Source organism: Aethalodelphis obliquidens, unplaced genomic scaffold, assembly GCF_003676395.1.
Source record: "Aethalodelphis obliquidens isolate GAN/ISIS:26980383/991018 unplaced genomic scaffold, ASM367639v1 scaffold1, whole genome shotgun sequence".
Lineage (NCBI taxonomy): Eukaryota > Metazoa > Chordata > Mammalia > Artiodactyla > Delphinidae > Aethalodelphis > Aethalodelphis obliquidens.
This window is the reverse complement of record NW_020837945.1, coordinates 10,935,746-10,955,629: the sequence shown is the minus strand read 5'-3', so window position 1 is coordinate 10,955,629 and position 19,884 is coordinate 10,935,746. Positions and strand designations below refer to the sequence as shown.

Here is a 19,884-nt window from a genome sequence, read left to right as displayed (position 1 = left end):
TTTGCGAAAGGAGGTAGTGAGCTAGATTTGGCCCACAGGCCCTGGATTGCTGACCCTTGACTTAAGAGTGACGAGGTAGGTATATGGGACTAGTTGAGCAGCTCCCTTAATAAACAGGAAGTCTTTTAACCCCTCCTTCATCTTTTTAACTTTTGGATAATTTGAATTACAGTGAAATGAATGTGGCCATTCAAACAGTCTGCAATTTGACCTTGACATGCCGAAGTTAAAATGTGTTTTGATATTTTCCCAAGTTACATTCTTGTTAGGTGGCCTTTCCCCTTTTTTGGACAGAAGCAAATCTTATTATACAAGCTCTTACTTCAGAAGAGGATGCTCCATGTTTCATACTGTAAACTCTTCAGTTGGAATTTAAACAAGAGGCATTGAGATATATTCCTTTTTAATCAGGCAACACTGAATTAAAATTTATGATTTGGATAGCTAATCAGAAGACTGTAATCAAAGTGTGGTGTGTGTGTGTGTGTGTGTGTGTTTGTTTGTGTTCTCCCTTACCCATTCTTTATTTGGATAGACTGTTCATCTACTTACCGTAATTTAATTGATGCAATATCAAGTCAAGAAATAGCATTTTTAATGAAATGAAATATTACCCTGCTGTTAGTAATGAGGTTTCTGCAAAATACTGAAACGTCTGTGAACTAATGAAATGTGAGAAGAATTTAGGCTCTGTTTGATTTAGAACTATATAAAAATATTTGTTTACAATCGTAAGGAGAAATTGCCATAGACTTTTTACCTAGTTCATGTTAATGCAAAGAGATTTTGGCCCTTATTTTTGTTTTCAGGAAGTTTCTGTTTATCATAAGGCTGCTTAAATATATAAATACACATAATTTTCAGTAGGAATTTAAAAAATCCCTAGTAGACTACAATATGAAATAAAAGTAGAAATTTTATTTCTGCACCTTAAACTAATACTTAGTGCATTCACAGCATTTTAGCAGTATTTGTCAGAAAGAAAATATGCAGGTATGTAGGGGATTTTCTTCAGTTACTAGAGTGTACACTTAAAATTGTTCTGCAGTTTTCTTTTCATTTGATCCAAAATGAGCCATTGGAAGGTAGCCTTTTCTTAAGTTCACTCCTGCATTGAAGATTTGTCTGCTTGCATTTCTTCACTTATGTCTGAGGAGAGGTACTCTTTTCCTTGCCAGGGTGTCCTCTGGCCTCCTCCCCCGATTTGACTTTTGTCAGTGTTCCTTTTCTTTGCATCAGGCTCTTCCACTTGTTAACTGCCATGTAATCTCAAAGTCATGACATCTCTCAGAGGCCCAGTTTCCAAATCTGTCAACCTTCTTGGCTCCTTTTTTTGTGTGTGGTGAAGATTAAATATGTACCAATAAAACACTAGATCTGTGTTGATCACGTAGCAGTTACGCAGCAAATCATATTGGCCATCGATGATGATGTTTAAAACATCCGACATTTTATCCTTCGACTGGTTCATTCCCCTTTAACTGCTAACTTCCTTGTGTTTTCTCTCTCCTCAAAGTTGACTCAAATTTGTTTGCCCCTCAGGCTCTAGAGCTTTCTCTTTCTGTCACCTCTACCTTTGCAATCTAGCTTTTAGCCCCATCTTGCTAAGTGACCGTGCAGTTACTGTGCTGTGGTTTTTTCTTCATCTCCATCCTGTCATTCTGGAGGCTGCCTCTTCCCTTAGTTTCTGTGACAAGGGAGGTCTGGTTTTCCTTTTGCTGTTTGCTTCTCTGACTTTGAGTCCTCTTGTCAGCCCCCAACTGTTTGCACTCCCCCCTCACCCTGTTCTGTTGTTGGTCTCTTTTCTTCTCTCCCCACCCCCTCCCTCAGTGCCCTCACTCCTCCCAGGGTTTCAGATAGCCTTTCTCTGCAGATGACTGTTAAATGTGTAATTCTAGCCTGCCCTGTTGTTTTGAGCTTAAGGTTTACATCTTGAGAGGTCAGCCTGGAGGAACTGTGGGCATCTCAGACTCAGCATGTCCTAAACCAGAGTCATCTTTTGTGTCCCCAGCCAGCTTGTCCAGATTTCCCTTTAGCTGTTAATAATAACCCCATTCTCCCAGCCACCATGTTTGGTGCCCCTCTTTTGCCACGCCTCTCCCTCATTTTCCACATTCCGTTAGTTGTGTCTTCTCAAGTTTACCCCTATAAATTGTCTGTTCTTCCAAAAGTTTTTGGTGTATACATGTGCATAGAGGGCTATCTGGAAGGAAATTCACCAAAATATTTGAAGTCCTTTATCTCTGGATGATGGGATTTTATATTGTTTCAATTTTGGTTTTTAGTAACAGGTATTGATTGTTTATATACTTGGACCCAACCTACGATCTTAACTTCTCAGTCCTCCTTGTCCTGTACTTCATCAGATGGGACTCTTAGCTGTTTCCTCAATACTTTCTTGTCTCTGCTCTTTTACTCAACGCCTGGTTTGTTTGTTCTTTGCATCTCCCGTTGTCATTTTCCAGGGCTCCCCTCCAGACCGCTTTCTTTAATGGAACCCTTCTTCCAACTGAATGTGCTTTCTCTTTTCATGAGCTCTCTGGTCCCTATGTCACTTCCGGTGTTCTGCCTTCTGGCCTTCTTACATGGGTTTTTGAGTTCATGTCTTTCTTAGATTGTAAGCTCCATGCGGGCAGAGATTGGGTCTTACTCATCCTTTCTCCCTTTTGGTTACAATCTCTCAGTTTTTCTTTGGGAGACAACCCCTTTTCCCACTGACTGTCTATGGTTTTGGTGAGATGGTCAAAGTGTCCTGCCAAGAGGATGCTCTTTCCCTGGAATTTGAATTTTGAATCATGGGCTACAAGGACTGACAGTGATTGGCGCTGATTCATCCTGGCCAAGGTGCTCTGAAGACAACACTCATTAGTTCCTGCCTCCCAGATCCCTGGAGCTGCTCTGGTCCCTGAACTCTCCAAGGCCTGCTGCTTCAGATTTTCCTTCGTATCTGTGAGCTATCTCATATCCTTATGATAAATGTGTCTTTCTCTCTCTTTTTTTTTTTTAAACTTTGTTAGCCAAAAGTAGTTTCTGTTGCTTTTATCCAAAGATCCCTACCAATAGAGCTGTTATGATTGGAACTGACCACACTTGATCATTCTAGTTCTTACATTGATTCTGATGTGTTTTTTTCTTCTTTTTAAAAATAAAAACCAGCCAGAGACCGCTGCTGCTTTGAAGCGTACACTTGAAACCCTGATGGACAGAGGGGCTGTGGTGAGGAACTTGGAGAACCTGGGCGAGCGTGCGCTTCCTTATAGGATCTCCGCCCACAGTCAGCAGCACACCAGGGGAGGGTAAGTCCTTCGTGAGTCACTGGACACGTGCCTTTGGTGGGCTCCGTAAGGTGCGCTGTGTAATTCATCTCAGGAGTTATTAGACGCTCATAGTCAGATCCCCACTGCGCCAGGTGGCGTGCAGTTACGTGCCCCAGCAATGTTGTGTTGCAGATGGGATGCATTTATGCTGACCCACAGTAAGCTAATCAGAGCTCCCAAAGAGGTCATGCCAGCAGTAATACATTTATAAGCTTTTGATTGTGGGAAACTTTTCTCGTCAACTTAAGCACTGTTTTCCCCTGGCATTTCTTTAACTTTCGCCTTTAAAACACCTCATTGAGCAATGTGTTGTCCACCTACTCAGTGCATCCTTTGTAAATATGAAGGTTGCAGATAACAAGCAAAATGTACTTATTACTAATGTGTATAACCAGAGCCTAAAATCCCCAATAGGAAAATGGTTTTACCTATTCCAGCCAATTTTAATCACAATTTTCTGTAATGGGACCTTTTTCTCACATAGTATATAGCGAGTTCCTCAAACATGTCAAGGATTTGATTTTATAGTGATACCTATCCTTGTAGAAATTCTTCAAGGTCAGTTTGTTGGGTTGGTTTGCCGCTTCTCTAAACTCATGCCCAAGGTTTCTGGTTTGGAGGAAGAATCTTATTTTGTTGGGTTTCCTAGAAGTAGGTGATAGAGAAACGGGAATCAGTTTTTAGGGAGCAGGGAAAGTCCAGGACTAGAAGACTTGATTCTCCTTCTGGGGCTCCCAGCTGTGTGGCCTAGACCAAGTCACTTGGCTTCCTTGGATACTGAACTCAGGTGGTCGTTCTCCCATCCACTTTGTCACAGTGGTCAAATGAAATAACCTCTGAAGATGTGCTCTGTGGACAGTACTGGGTGTTGTATGATGCTGCTTTTAGTCATGTGGGGCGAGCAGCCTTGTGCAGGTTTGCTACATGTGATGGGCCCGAGTAAAGTCACACCTGACGCCGGGCTTTCTTACTGCTTGTAAACCTTCTGCCGAGATGTGGCACAGACTGCACGTGTCTTTTGATTGCTTCACCTTGTTTTGTGCTAGCGTTCAGCTTCTTGAGAGCACCTCTGAAGAGTGTGCCTGAGGCGTTGCTAGGCAACCTGAAATGCTCGGTGTCTTATTCCTCTCCACAATCATAACAACAGTAAGCAATGGAGACTGTGTGTGTAACATTTTTTTTAAACTTAAACCAAACAAAGGGGTTTGGTTTTAATAGCAAGGCTATGAATCCTTTTGCCTTTTTTTTTTTTTTTTTTAAGAGAAGCATATAAAATTTGGCCAAGAGTTATTAGCCAGGTTCTGTTATGGAAGGCACTGAACAGGGAGAGAAGTCAGTTTCCTCATTATGTGCTTTCAGGGATGTACAGTAGGAATGCTCTCTTCTGCCCCCTTTCCAAGTAGAGGATTTGACCTTGTTGAGGGCTAGTGTGACCAGCACCCTGGAATTTGCATTTCTCACAGTGCGTGGGTAGCGCTGCTGCTGCTACTGTGAGGACCACGCTTTGAGAACTGCCGCATTAATTCATCTAGTTTTCAGGCCTCTGTGTGCAGTGCTGGGGTAGGGTGGTACTCTTTCTCCTTTATGGATAGAATAAACTCAGATCTGGGAAGAGCTCACCTGGAATCAAGCCAGAGCTGCTGACAACCCCAGACCTACATTCCAGATTCCTGACAAGGTGCCGGTGCCCCACCAAGGGCTGTGTTGCCGTCACTTAGTTCATTTATAGTTAAGGATTTTACTTCTGGGTGGTTTTTCTGTTGGTTTGTTTTTTTACTTTCAGACTCCTCAGAGAAGAAGCAGCAGCATCCTTAAAATATACCATACTCTGTGTATTATACATCAACGTAAAAAGGTGGTGCCTAGCCCCAGTGGGGGAGGTTCATGTTTTAAGTTTGCTTTTCTGAGGATAAATCAGTATCTGGTATTTATTTGCTTGAGGTAGTGTTTTCCAAAGTGTGGTCTCTGAAATGCTAGTGATACAGATATGCTCCACCAAAAATGGAGGGTGTGTGTGATCAGTCAGATGTGGGAAGCCTTAAAAAAAAAAAAAAAAGTGACTTCCCTGGCAGTCCACCGTTAAGACTCTGAACTTCCGCTGCAGGGGACGCGGGTTTGATCCCTGGTCGGGGAACTAAGATCCCACATGCTGCGCATACCGCGCAGCGCGGCCAAAAAAAAAAAAAAAAAGATGTGGGAAGCCTTGCATGATCTAATCCTGGAAATTCACAGCACACCTTAGCGTATAAATGGTGAGAAGCCCTTCCATAAGATGCCCTAGTTTGTCAATTTTACCTGACCATGTTACTTTGTTTTTGTAACACTCACTAATGTTCTTCACAGTGGCTTTTGGTAAATGAGTCGAGGGGCTAGTGTAGTTGGGAGTTCCCTGGTTTGGAGATTTAAAATTGAGTGGCGTGTCAGATGGCTGCATTGTGGAGCTTAAGTTTAGTCTGATATTCCCTTAGCCGCAGCCAGTCCTCCCATAGTCACTAACCCCAGTGACGTTTGTAGTAGGCATTTTGTTCACTTGTCAAGTTCTTTTTGTGCACTGACATAGCCACAGAAGGCATTACAAGCATGTACGAAGGAGACTATGTGCCAGGGTGTGTTAGGTGCTGGGAAGGTTCACTTTTATGAAGTGGTTGAGAAGAAACAGGGTGGACTTGTGTGTTATGCATTTATTAGCATTCAGAAGTTTTTGGCTCTTTTCAAACAGCCCTGGAGGCCGTGAAACGTATCTGTAATTTTGGTGGGGCACTGGTTTGACTCCTGAGGTTGATATGTTGAGAGCCGGTTTTTTAACTGGCTAACGAGTGAGCCCTAGATGCCCTCCATGAATCCACATTGCATTGTGGTCCTGTTGGTTTTAAGTGTTTGTTGCTTTTACATTTTGTGGGAAGAAATGGTATATCCTAGTGGCATTCCTAGGTCTCAGGGTGGTTCTTAGGATCGTTGTGGTTCTTGATCTCAAGGAGTTTTCACTTGAATTAAAGACATGACTGCATATGGCTAACCTAGGCACCAATCAAGGGGCTGTAAGCACAGGGGCCCAGCACAGAACCGTCCCTCTGACCGAGGCTGACAGCCAGGCGTCTCTCTTGCAGTTACTTCCATCATGTTGAGTGATTGCCTCCCATCTCACCTCCTTCCCCCAAATCCATACCCCTACTACACACATGCCAAGTAGGCCTGCCCGAAAGAAGAATGGACTGAGAGAGTGCTTAGGTAGGAGAGATAGTGCTACTTTAGGGTTATTTGGGAAGCTTTCCAAAAGGAGGAGGTGGTACCTTGAAAGTGGTACCTGGTGTTTATTATTATATCAAGCCTATTACCAGTTTATGCCAAAAAAAATAATCATTATATTCCAAATATTAATGTAGTCAGTCCTGACTTTGGGAACAGGTTACGTTCCAGGAATTTGTCTGTAAGTTTATTGTTTATAACTGGGAACCTATTTTCCCATTGGAACAACTTGATGGTTAAGTTCCCAGGCTGATCCACAGAAACTTACTTAAACGCATAATCTCTGAGGGTCAATAGAATTGGACGAGTCATTTATGTCCCCTAGTGACAGGGAAGAGTTGACCGGATGCCCTCTTGCTGTTTGGGCCAGGTTGGGATGGTTGGGAAGTTTGGGTCTTCGGACCGTTTTTCCCGAGAGAGGCTTCTGGCCTCACTCACCACCCATTTCACGAGGCAGTGTCTGGAAACCACTGGAGCATGATTAAGAGCTGGGGGTAGAGTGGGGGGTCGGGGGGGGGATGGTCTTAGAGGGGCTGGAATTTATTCTCAGCTCTGGATTTGCTTTGGTCTCCTGGGGGCCCCCCCAGATTATCTTTCCTTTGTGCTTTCACATGCTCACCTTCGTACCCTCATCAACTGTCTGAGAAAGGCAAGGTGGTTGTTGTGGAAAATTCTTTCTGTATTCCTTGGTGTCTAAAAGGGGACAGTGTTACACAGGCAGAAGGGAGTAAGTGCTCATTTAGACCCTTGCTCAGAAGAGGCAGGTTTTTACTGAATCATAGTATCAGTCACCCTCTGCCAGAACTGCCTTAGCATCTTCCTCCAGGGCTGCACAGACTGGTTTAAGGCTCTCTTTCCACTAGATGGGGCTGGACTGAGACTAAGAGGGATTTCTGGTGCAGGAGAGGGAACCTTAGAAGAAACCGTAGTCTATAATGCAGCGATGGGCTTGTGCCTGTTTGTAAAAGGATGCCCCAGATTGCTTTGACTGTTTTTACCACCTCTGCTTTCACTGCAGTGCGATTGGGCTGACTTCAGAATGTGTGTGTATGAGAACTCTTAAGTAGTGAAGGAGGTTTTTCTTGCCTGTTTTGTCCCTCCTTTGTCTGTTCTCATGTGTTTAAAATGTGAATAGGTGCTTATAGCAAAGATCTGCGGGCCTACATATAAGACGCCGTTCTGTTTACGGGTAAGCAGAATGATAAAAATAACTGGCTCTGTGGTGAATCAGTGGAATTTTACTGACTTGCTCTCCAAATGTGTCTGCAGCTAACTCCAAGAGTGCTGGCACCCTCTCTGGAGGAGATTGATTCTCCTCTGTAGTTTTCCCGTTAGCTAACGTTTCTATGTTCTTGTGCTTTCCTGCCAGCGTTAAGTCCAGGCCAGCATCCTGACCCCATTCTTGTGTGTAGGTGCTTCACGATGGGGTTTCAGGGCAGGGCTGCTGTGGCCTTGGAGGTTTCTTTTTAGTGGCAGTGTCCCAAGATTTGTAAGAATTCTGCAGCAGGTTTGGTAGTTTTTAAAATGTATGAGACCCAACGGATTTTAAAAAAGGAATGGGGCTTTTCCATGCAGAGGCTGTCTTGCTTTTAAGGAGAATAATTCACTGCTTCAGTGAAGCCTGAATCCAGCAAGGTTTAACGGATACAGTCTAGGAACTGGCATTCAAACGGATCTGTTTCCTATGTTCCAAAAGGCTTGAAGAGGCTTCCTGGCTGCAAATCCCTCTCCTCTCCCTCCCCCACCCCACTCACGGGGAGCCACTGAGCGCTTCAGTGGAAATTTCCACTCATCTGCGAGGGGGAGGGCGAGGCTGTGAGTGAGTGTGTGACTGAGAGAGACAGACAAAGAAAACTCACATTCAAGCAGGCACTTTCTATGGACAACTTGTAACTGTAGGGAGAAGACGGAAGTGAAATAAAAACCAAATAGAACCTTTAGTGTTTAGGTGCGTTGCAAGAAGCCACTCGGGTGGGTGAGGTCTGGCAGGCTGCAGAGCATTGTGTCAGGAGGCCACTGAGTGGTTTGCTGGTCTTGTTGCCTAGAGAGGAGGGCAGAAAGGACGCTGAGGGCTGCTGGCTCCCTCGAGAAGCTGAGCTGGGGATGGAGTATGCTTGGTGGCACTGGGCTCAGTCTGTCCTGGGCAAGCCCTTTCTCTGGGTCTTCTCAGATCTCTATGGGGTTTCAGTCATGTAGTGGAGAGTTTTGTAGTGCGTGTCTTAAGAAATATAGAAAGGGTTAACTGTTACCTTCAAGACCACGTGGGCAGTTCTGCCTACGAGATGGTTCCCTGTTCCTCCAACTTTTGAACATGGGACTGTGATGAGAAAGGCACTAGTGTACTAAACCTTTTTTTGTCCTTTCTCTCCTTGCCGGTATCCATCATTTCCTTGCTTCTACTTCTGCAGCGTTGGTGCCACCTAAAATCCAAGTGCTTTTCTATAGAAAAGAGAGAAGCTGATGTCTACCTTGCGGATGAAGTGATTCTATAATGAGAACCACATGTGGGACAATACACCTTGAAATGTCAACACCACTGGGATTTGTGTTGAAGGCGAGAGCAGTGCTACCCTGGCTACCTGGTGTGCAGAACCATTTCACTGGTGCTACTGAACATGTAGTTGGAGGTGCTGGGAATGTAGACTGTAGTTAGATTTGAGATTGCTAAACTGGATTTTTCCAAAATGATTGGTTCATATATTGATTTAATCACCGATTAGAGTAAATGTGGAGAATGGAAAACTGGCTATTTGGAGAACTTGATTTTTTTTTTTTTTTCCTTATTGGAATGTCAGCTTTTGGGCATGTCTAGGCAGTTGTAATTATAGTCATAATTGTAAACTACCTTGAGTGAGGAGCTTATCCCGAGAATGGAGATGCGAGTCTACATGTTAGACGTGTTACGACGTTTGGTCTTGTGTTTTGATTCTGCGTAGCTAGGTTAGGGGAAGAAGCAAACATTGTTATCTCATTGTGGGATAAAGGTGGAGCAGATTCCTCTGGAGATACCGAGCCCCTCTTTTGGCCCCCTTCCTTGAACAGCAGCTCATCTGTATTTCAGAATGGCTTCTCCATGGCAGATTTCAGTGGGATGTAGGGAGATCCGAGGTTGTTTTGTCAACCTAATTCCTGTTTTTACAGGTCTGTTATGGACCTGTGTTGTCATGGGAAGGGGATCCTTGTAGGCATCAGAAGCTGCCCAGACCTACAACTCCAAGTAGGCTGTTTCTGAGCTTCACTTCTCATTGTCATTCCTTAGGTCACCTGTGGTTAGAAAACCCCACTAATATGTATAAAATAGGTAACTAACATTAGAACCTGCTGTATAAAAAAATAAAATGAAATTCAAAAAAGAAAAGAAAAACCCAGTAGCTAGGAGTGAGGTGTCCATGACCGCCGCGTCATTTCCACAGTCTCCTGCGGGACTGGGAGATGTGTGCAGGTCTTGGAAGCCTGGGTTTCTGCTAACACTGTGGCCCTTGTGACTTCTCTCCCCAGCTGGACTCAATGTTCCAGGGGGTCAAGGCCATGTGTACCTCATCTTTTTAGTCTCCTGAGGTTTGCCCATAGTAGATGTTCACTGATGGTTAAGTTTGTCCAAGATAAATCAGTGAGAAGAAGAATATATCCTGGCAGTAACCAAGAATTGGTCAGTGCATCTCTGTGTGGGAAAGCCTTAAAGAACTATTGACCTGTGTGCTTGGGCCGCTAAGGCAGATAGAGGTTGTCCTGGACTCCTGCTTGTTTCCCTCACAGTGGGGAGGGACAGCTTGGTTCCCTGGAGGGAGATGTGGAGGTAAGAGGTTAGCTATTTTTTTAAATTAAATTAATTTATTTTATTTTATTTGTTTTATTTTTGGCTGCATTGGATCTTCGTTGCTGCACCCGGGCTTTTCTCTAGTTGCAGCAAGCAGGGGCTACTCTTCGTTGTGGTGCGCGGGCTTCTCATTGCGGTGGCTTCTCTTGTTGTGGAGCACAGGCTCTAGGCATGTGGGCTTCAGTAGTTGTGGCACACGGGCTCAGTAGTTGTGGCACACGGGCTCAGTAGTTGTGGCTCGCGGGCTCAGTAGTTGTGGCTCACGGGCTTTAGAACACAGGCTCAGTAGTTGTGGGCTTAGTTGCTCAGCAGCATGTGGGATCTTCCTGCACCAGGGCTCAAACCCGTGTCCCCTGCATTGGCGGGTAGATTCTTAACCACTGCGCCACCAGGGAAGTCCAAGAGGTTAGCTTTCAACTGTGAATGTAAGGTTAGCTTTCAACTCTGAATACAGTAAGATCTGCCCATCTCTGAGCCACTCCTAGCCCCTTCTCTGTCTTGGTGGTGTTTCCTTTTTGTGGAAATTTCCACAGTGCAATAAGGAGCATGGGAGTAGAAGCAGTCTTGCCCACATGCGCCCCAGGCGTAGATCAACAGTGTGATAAGCATGAAGTGACTGTCACAGCTGTGGCTGTGGGCACTAACCCATTTGCATCTTGGCCAGTGCTTTTGTTTGGGTTTGGTTGCTGGATGAGTGTCCTGACTGGTAGAGGGAAGGCAGAGTAGCTAAAAGAAGGTAAAGGCTGGATGGGTTTTGGTAGTAACAGAGCCTCCTGAAGCCAAGCTTAGGGTTCTCAGACCTTTTTCTAGTGCTTTTCTTTATACTTGAGAAACCTTCAGAATGCCAGTTGCTGGCTAGCAAGAGGTGTAGTTGACAGAGTGGGAGCTGAGGGGTCTGGAGTCTGGATCCTGCCTCTCCCTTTGTGACCTGGTGCAGATCAGTTCCCTTGAAAGCAGCGGAAGGGGTTGGACTGCGTCGTCTTCATGGTCCTCTCCCCATTCACTGGGGTTCTGTAACCCAGTGATCCCAAAGTTCTCTGTGGCTTCTTATGTCCTGGAGTCAAAAGACGTACTCTTAGAATCCTGGCTGAGGCCGCTTAGTAGCTGAGTGACCTTGAACTAACGACTTAATCATTATAAATTCAAAGGAGATAATGTGTAGGAAACCACTTTGAACAGTGCTAGTTGTTGCTGGGGAGAAGGCTGCTGGGCCCACACCAGCACCCAGCACCACTTCCTCTTGCACTTCCTGAGTTGCCACATGGAGTGGAGCTTCCACTTCCTCCTCCTCTCCCTCAGGAACTGTTTAAAAGAAAGTTCTATCTAAAACACTTGCCTTTACATTTCTGAAATAATATCTGGCCTCTAGTTTGCATCCTTGGGTATTCTTTTTACCCTTATCACAAAATGGTATCCAAAAAGCTTTGGGTTATTTCTTAGCATTATTTGGTGAGTGCCAGTGTATGGAGGATACTGCTCAGGAAGACTGCACGATAACTGATTTGTGGGCAGATGAGTTGCTTGTTGGCTATCGTAAACACACTCTCTCTTAGAAACATGTTTAGACTCAGAGGCTAGCCCATAAAAATACCTCTGTGGTGTAGAAGAATGGAAAATGGAAGAAGACAATGCTTGCTGAACCCCAGATATGGTATCTGAGTAACTTGAATACTTGACCGTAAAGACGGGCAGGCTTAACTCACTAGAGCAAGAGACACCTGTGTACTCTCTGGTGGGGGGGTGTGGAGCATTTACAGGGCTGGCAGTGGTAACTGTGCCCAGAGCATGTCAGGCCCTTGCTAAGCATTTCCCTCCGTATGTTACCCTGTGTAATAGATGGCATTTCACAGTGCACTGCCTCTGGCTATCAGGGCTTTAAGTGGAGTAAAGCAAAAGAGGAAGACACTTCTAGGGAAACTAGACGAAAAGCAAGGAAAGAGGAGGGAGCTCAGAGAGGACGTATATGTGTTTAAAGAAAAACTGCCGCTATAGAACGAAGTATTGTGGGATGTTAACAGACAGAGGGTGAGGTCATAACTTGTCCATGGTAGCTAGGCAAGACATTTTGATGTATACTGGATGAAAGAACAGATGGATAAAAAAAGGGAAGAGAGATGCTGGAGGCCATGTTGAATGAGAGCGTTCCCAGCCCTGGCCACCAGGCGGCCATAATTATTGGGGGTTGGAGGAGTGGGAAAAGTGCTGAGAGTTGACAAGGAGAAGGTAATTTAAGGTCGATTACACTTTTTTTTTTTTTTAACATCTTTATTGGAGTATAGTTGCTTTACAATGGTGTGTTATTTTCTGCTTTGTAACAAAGTGAATCAGTTATACATATACATATGTTCCCATATCTCTTCCCTCTTGCGTCTCCCTCCCTCCCACCCTCCCTATCCCACCCCTCCAGGTGGTCACAGAGCACCGAGCTGATCTCCTTGTGCTATGCGGCTGCTTCCCACTAGCTATCTATTTTACGTTTGGTAGTGTATATATGTCCATGCCACTCTCTCACTTTGTCACAGCTTACCCTTCCCCCTCCGCATATCCTCAAGTCCATGCTCTAGTAGGTCTGTGTCTTTATTCCCATCTTACCCCTAGGTACTTCATACACTTATTTTTTAAGCTCTAATTCAGAGCCTTACTCAAGGTAAGTAATCAATAATTAACCATTGAACAAATGAGCAGTTCTTAAGTTGGGTGATTGCAACCATAGTGCCTGCTTTGTGGAGTAGAAATAAACAAGTAGAATTAAACCTTGGAAGATTTGGCCAGGTTGGTGTGTAATTTTCAGAGTAAGCCCAAATGGTGGTCTCATTGTTGAGCACACGTGCAAGTCAGTGATCAAGAAGTTTGCCAGGTCGTGGAGGAATTGGCATTTTTATTTCATTTCTTCGTTGTTTTTTTCTTACGGTAGGCGGGCCTCTCACTGTTGTGGCCTCTCCCGTTGCGGAGCACAGGCTCTGGACGCGCAGGCTCAGCGGCCATGGCTCACGGGCCCAGCCGCTCCGCGGCATGTGGGATCCTCCCGGACCGGGGCACGAACCCGTGTCCCCTGCATCGGCAGGTGGACTCCCAACCATTGCGCCACCAGGGAAGTCCTTTATTTCATTTCTTGAAAAACCCTTGGCGTCTTCATCAGCTGTAGTTACTCCTCATCACCACCATTCTATATCGAGTCATTGACCAAGTCCTGCTCATTCAACTTCTACATACCATTTTAAAATCAGCAGCTTTGTAGAGGTATAAATGACACATAATAAACTGCACATATATGTCAACCCATGAAATCACCACGATCAAGATGATAAATTGGTCACCCTAAAGTTTCCTCCTGCCTCTTGTGATCCTTCCTTCCACTTATCCACCATCTGATCTCCTTTCTTTCACTATAGATTAGCTTATATTTTCTAAAATCTTATTTAGATAGAATCAGACAGTATGTACTCTTTTTTACTCTAGTTTCTTTTACTCAGCGAAATTATTATGAGATTCATCAGTGGTATGTATTAATAGTTTATCCCTTTTTATTGCTGAGTAGTATGCCATTTTATGGATATACTACAGTTTGCTTATCAGTTTACATGTTAATGGATATTTGTGTTATTTCCAGTTTCTGGTTGTTACAAGTAAAGCTGCTATGAACATCGATGTAGAAGTTGTTCTGTGGGCATATGCTTTAATTTTCTTGGGTAAACCTAGGAATGGAATGGCTTGATCATAATGGCAGGTGTATGTTTAACTTTTTAAGAGACTGCCACACTGGTTTCCAAAGTTGGTTGTATCATTTTGCATTCCCACTAGCAGTGTATGAGAGTGTCACTTCCTCTACATGCTCACCACACTTGGTATGGTCATTTTTTAGCCATTCTAGTAGGTAACTCTTTGTGGTTTTAGTTTGCATTTCTCTAACGACTAGTGGTATTAAGCATCTTTTCATATGCTTCTTCGCCATTGTATATCTTCAGTGAAATGCCTTTTCAAATTTTATGTCCATTTTTAAAAATTGTTTTTTTAATTAAACTTTGAGAGTTTTTAATATTCTAGAAATAAGTCCTTTATCAAATATGAGTTTGCAAGTCCCAGTGCATGGCTTGTCTTCTTATTATCTTAAGAGTGTCTTTCAAAGAGCAGTTTTTAATTTTGATGAAGTCTAAAATATCAAATTTTTCTTTTATGGATTGTGCTTTTGGTGTCATGTCTAAGGAATCTTTGCTTAACCCAAGGTCACAAGGATTTTCTCCTGTGTTTTCTTCTAGTTTTCTAGCTTTGTGTTTTATGTTTAGATTCGGGTTCTAGTTTGAGTTAATTTTTGTATATGGTACAAGCATGGATCGAAGAGCTCATTTTTTTGCCTATGGATATCAAATTGTTCCAGCACCTTTTGTTGAAAGGACTATCCTTTCTTTACTGAATTGCCTTTGCACCTTTGTCACAAATCAGTTGTGCATTTGGATCTATTTCTGAACTCCCTATTCTATTGATCTATTTGGTTATCTTTATATAAATGCCATACTGTCTTGATTACCATAGCTTTATAGTAAGTCTTGAAATCAGGCAGTGTTAGTCCTTCAACTTCATTCTTTATCAAAGTTGTTTTGGCTGTTCTTGGTCTTTTGAATTTCTATGTGTACTTAAGAATCAGTTGTCAATTTCTAACAAAAAAGCCTTAGGATTTTGACTGGGATTCTTTTTTTTTTTTTTTTTGCGGTACGTGGGCCTCTCACTGTTGTGGCCTCTCCCGTCGCGGAGCACAGGCTCCAGACGCGCAGGCTGAGCTGCCATGGCTCACGGGCCTAGCCGCTCTGCAGCATGTGGGATCCTTCCGGACCGGGGCACGAACCCGCGCCCCCTGCATCGGCAGGCAGACTCTCAACCACTGCGCCACCAGGGAAGCCCCTGACTGGGATTCTTTTGACTCTTTATGTCAGTTTGGGAAAACAGACAACTAAACAAGTTGAATCTTCCTACCCACGAACAAGGTATACCTCTCTATTTATGTATGTTTTCTTTAACTTCTTTCAGCAATGTTTTATAGTTTTAATTTATAAGTCTTGCACATCTTCTGTCAGATTTATCACTAAATATTTAATTTCAAGGTCTGATTATTTGTTGCTAGTATATAGAAATACAGTTGATTTTTGTTTATTGATCTTGTATCTTGCAACCTTGTTAAACTTACAGTCTGGTATCTTTTCCATAAGCTTCTTCAGATTTTTCTGTATACACGTTCGTGACATCTGCAAATAAAGACAGTTTTACTTTTTCCTTATCAACCTGGATGTTTTTTGTTTGTTTGTTTTTCGCGGTACATGGACCTCTCAGTGTTGTGGCCTCTCCCACTGCAGAGCACAGGCTCTGGACGCGCAGGCTCAGCGGCCATGGCTCACAGGCCCAGCCGCTCCGTGGCATGTGGGATCTTCCCAGACCGGGGCACAAACCCGTGTCCCCTGCATCAGCAGGCGGACTCTCAACCACTGCACCACCAGGGAAGCCCAACCTGGATGTTTTTTACTTCTTTTTTTTCTTGCCTTATTGCACTGGCAAGGCACTTCAGTAAAATGTAGATAGAAGTAATGAGAGTAGACGTTCTTGTTTGTTCCCGCTCTTAGGGGGAAAGCATTCAGACTTTGACCAGTTAGTATGATGTTAGCGGTAGGTTTTTCAAAGATGCTTTTTATAAGGGTGTAAAAGATTCCTTCTTTCCCGAGCTTGCTGAGAGTTTTTATCAGGAATGGATATGGGATTTTGCTAAATGCTGTTTTCTGCATCTATTGGAATGATCACATGGTTTTTCTTTTTTAGTTTGTTAATATGGTGATTTTTGTTGACTTTCAAATGTTAAGCCAATCTTGCATTCTTGGACTAAATCCTACTTGGTCAGGATATATTGTCCTTTTTATATATTCTAGTAGTCAATTTGCTAAAATTTTGTTTAAAATCTTTTCATTTACGTTTATGAGGGATGTTGATCTGTTTTTTTCTTTTCTTTTAGTGTCTTTGTGTGGTCTTGGTACCAGGGTAATGCTGACTTCATAGGACAAGTTCAAAAGTGTTGTCCTACTTTCCAGACCAATTTGTATCAGAATTGGTATTTTTTTCTTAAACATTTGGTAGAGTTTGCCAGTGAAACCATTTGTGCCTATAGTTATCCTTGGGGGAAGGTTTTTAACTACAAATTTAATTTCTTTGATAGATATAGGGCTATTCAGGTCATCTGTTCCTTTTTGAGTGAGTTTTGATAGTTTGTATTTTTCAAGGAATTTCAGTTAGGTTGTCAATTTATTGCAAAAGTTTTTTTTATGATATTCCCTTACCATTCTTTTAATATCTGTAAACTTTGTAGTCGTTTCACCTTTCTCATTCCTAAATATCGGTAATTTGTATCTTATCTCTTTTTACTGATCAATCCGATTGGAATTGTATCAGTTTTATTGATCTCAGGGAACTAGTATTTGGTGTCACTGATGTTCTCTATTGTTTTTCCTGCTTCAGGGATTTGTGCTCTGATTTTTATTATTTTCTTTTTTGGTCTTACTTTGCATTTAATTTGCTCTTCTTTTCCTAGTTTCTTAAGGTGGAAGCTGAGGTCATTGATTTGAGGCCCTTCTTCTAGTCTTACATAGATGTTTAGTGCTGTAAGTTTACTGCTAAGTACTGCTTTAGTGGCATTCTCCAAATTTGATGTGTTGTTTTCATTTTCATTCAATTCAAAGTATTTTGTGATTTCCCTTTTGATTTCTTCTTTGACCCATAGGTTATTTAGATGTATGTTTAGTTTCCAAGTATTTGGGGATTTTCTCAAGATTTTTCTGTATGACTCGAATCCCTTTAGATGTACTGAAAATGAGCCCATATTCTGGGCTCATTTTATGGCCAGAATATGGTCGTCCTTGGTAAATGTTTTGTATGCCCTTGAGAACCAATATGTATCTTGCTGTTGTTGGGTGGAGGGGTCTATAAATGTCAGATCCAGTTGGTTGAGGGTGGTGTTTGCTTCTTCTCTAACCTTGCTGGTTTTCTGTGTACTAGATCTGTTGATTACTGAGACGAATGTTAAAAGTTTCCACCTATAATTGTGGATTTGTCTCTTTCTCTTTTCAGTTCTGTTAGTTTTTACTTTCTGTATGTTGTAGCTCTGTTATCTGTAAGTACACATTTAGGAATTTTGTGTCTTCTTGGTGAACCCATCGTTAAGTATTGTCTCTTTTTTCCCCTGATAATTTTATTTTGCTCAGAAGTCTCCTTTGTCTGATATTACTGTAGCCACTTCAACTCTCTTCTGGTTAGTGTTTTTGCATGATATATATTTTTCTGTGCTTTAACCTTTAATTATTTTTACTTGAATAACTTTCCCACTAGGCTTGTGAATGGTCACATGGGAAGTTGGGAATTTTTCATATGAGTTTTGAACCCTCTCCTTGTGTAGAACTACACAAAATGCCATACTTTTTCTAATAACGTTCTTCCTTGCTGAATTTGTTCATTTTTACTTTGGTCTTTCCTGCTTTCTGTGAGAATTCCACCTTTCATGCCAACACACCACTGTGAAATATTTACTGTGGACCTGATGTACGTTAGCCTATGCTCAAGGTGCTGGGGATGTAGCAACAAAGTCCTTCTTCCTAGGGCAGTTACGTTTCAGTGGAGTGAGACAGACTGTAAACAAATATACACTGTTAGTGGTGATAAAGTGCTATGGGGAAAAAAATAAAGCATTAAGAAAGGGAGGTAAGAGGGATGAGGCTGGGTGGGTGGGCAGAAGGGCTGTCTGACAAGGTGACTTTTGGACAAGACGTGATGGAAGTGAGGGATGAACTGTGTGGAACTAGGGTGAAGAATATTTCTGGTAGAGGCACAAAGAGTGCAAAGACCTAGGATGGGAATATGCTTGGGAGAAGAGTGTGGCTGGAACCAAATAAGTGGTGTCAAAGGTCATCTGAACCAGCTGGAACATTGTAGAATTCTGAAATACTGCGCTGAAAACTGTCCTTTAACAGCACCGTGGTCCAAACCAAACAGTACAAGTGAGGCTTCAACTTTTGCAACAGAGCATGGGTGGGGTGGGCAGGGAATAGAGACACTTATTCCTTTGCATCGGCATACAGCCAACTACTGATAAAGTTATTAAGACTGAAGACCAGTGAGCTGTATGAGATGTCTGTCTGTATTAGTCTGGTCTGAGTAGATGAATGTTAAATTCTTTCTGTCACCCAAGATTCAAGTACTTTTCTTTTGTTCCTTGTCAGTTCTTGAATGTGCTGGATAGTCTTAGATGAGTCCCAGGCCTTTCTTAACCTTTTTCTAGTTTGTGAAGTATGGCTGATACTTACTGTATCTCTTAGGTGCGTTAAGTCACTTGTAAAATCCTTTGGAAAATTAGAAGACTCATAGAGTTTTCACAAAAATCATCAACTAATGGATTGAAAAATTCAGTGGAGTGTAATGGGAAAGGCCGTAGGAAAAGGGAGGTCGGGCACAGCACTACACTTCGGTTCAGCTGGTCAGCTCGCAGTTTCTCTTTTGACAAAGATGTGTATGTGTGTTTGTAGGTAGTTGATGTCTGTATGTGGAGAGGAGTAAAACAAAAACATAGACCAAAATAGTGAGATTACTGTATTTCAGAATGCAGCACATTCACAAATTTTTATTTTATTGCAGGTATTTCTTGGTGGATTTTTATGCACCGACAACAACTGTTGAAGGCATAATGGAGCATTTGTCTCGAGACATTGATGTGATTAGACCAAATATTGTAAAACACCCTCTGACCCAGGAAGTGAAAGAGTGTGAAGGGATCGTCCCAGTCCCACTTGAAGAAAAGCTGTATTCCACCAAGAAGAGGAAGTGAGAAGATTCACCAGATTTTAGCCTTCAGTTTAATTCTTTCACTTTTGAGCACCATGGATTAATAACTGACCAGCCTGATCTTTATGTAAGAGGGTGCTTTCAGTGCCCTTTGATTTTTCTAAGGTACTTTTAGTTCTTGATCCCCTTTGCTGTGAAAAGTCGGGGAATGGCCTCCTTAGAGCCACATTGTAATATATGGCATCAGTGCTCCCTGCTCGATTGCATTTCACGAATGTAATTTGTCAGTGAGGACTTTGCCCTACAGCAGCACTAACACTGCTTTGAAGAGCAAAGATTATAAAAACCACTTTGGATTACACGCTAGTCATTCAGACTGTATACCACCATGCAAAATAAAAATTTAAGACCATCGTATTATATGAGTAACTTTTGATCAGAGTGAAAGTCTGTGATTTTAAAGAACTTTTGCCTCGTCACCTCCCCCAGCACTGTGCCCCATCCAAAGCCTCACAGCTCCGGTCTGCCCAGAATGCTGGCAGCATGTCGGCGGGGCTCCCGGTTACCAGCGCAGGTTCAAGACTGGGAGAAGCCACGGTGAGGGCAGGTGGGATGTGTCTGTCCCTTGACTCCTGGGCAGTCACTTTTCCTTTCCTCTCACAATTAACTTGTCCTTGTGGTGGGTGCTGCTCTTGGTAG

The 19,884-nt window shown here is 42.9% G+C and overlaps 1 protein-coding gene across 1 annotated transcript in view; it reads left to right on the top strand.

Moving 5' to 3' along the window:
• MRPS6 (mitochondrial ribosomal protein S6) overlaps positions 1–19,614 on the top strand; it is a 102,833-nt gene extending 83,219 nt beyond the window's left edge. The window contains exons 4-5 of the mRNA XM_027083725.1: positions 3,157–3,296; positions 19,039–19,614. Of these exons, the coding sequence (XP_026939526.1) occupies positions 3,157–3,296; positions 19,039–19,228 (330 nt within the window). The 3' untranslated portion in view covers positions 19,229–19,614. The remainder of the gene's footprint in view (positions 1–3,156; positions 3,297–19,038) is intronic.
• Positions 19,615–19,884: the final 270 nt, after the last annotated feature.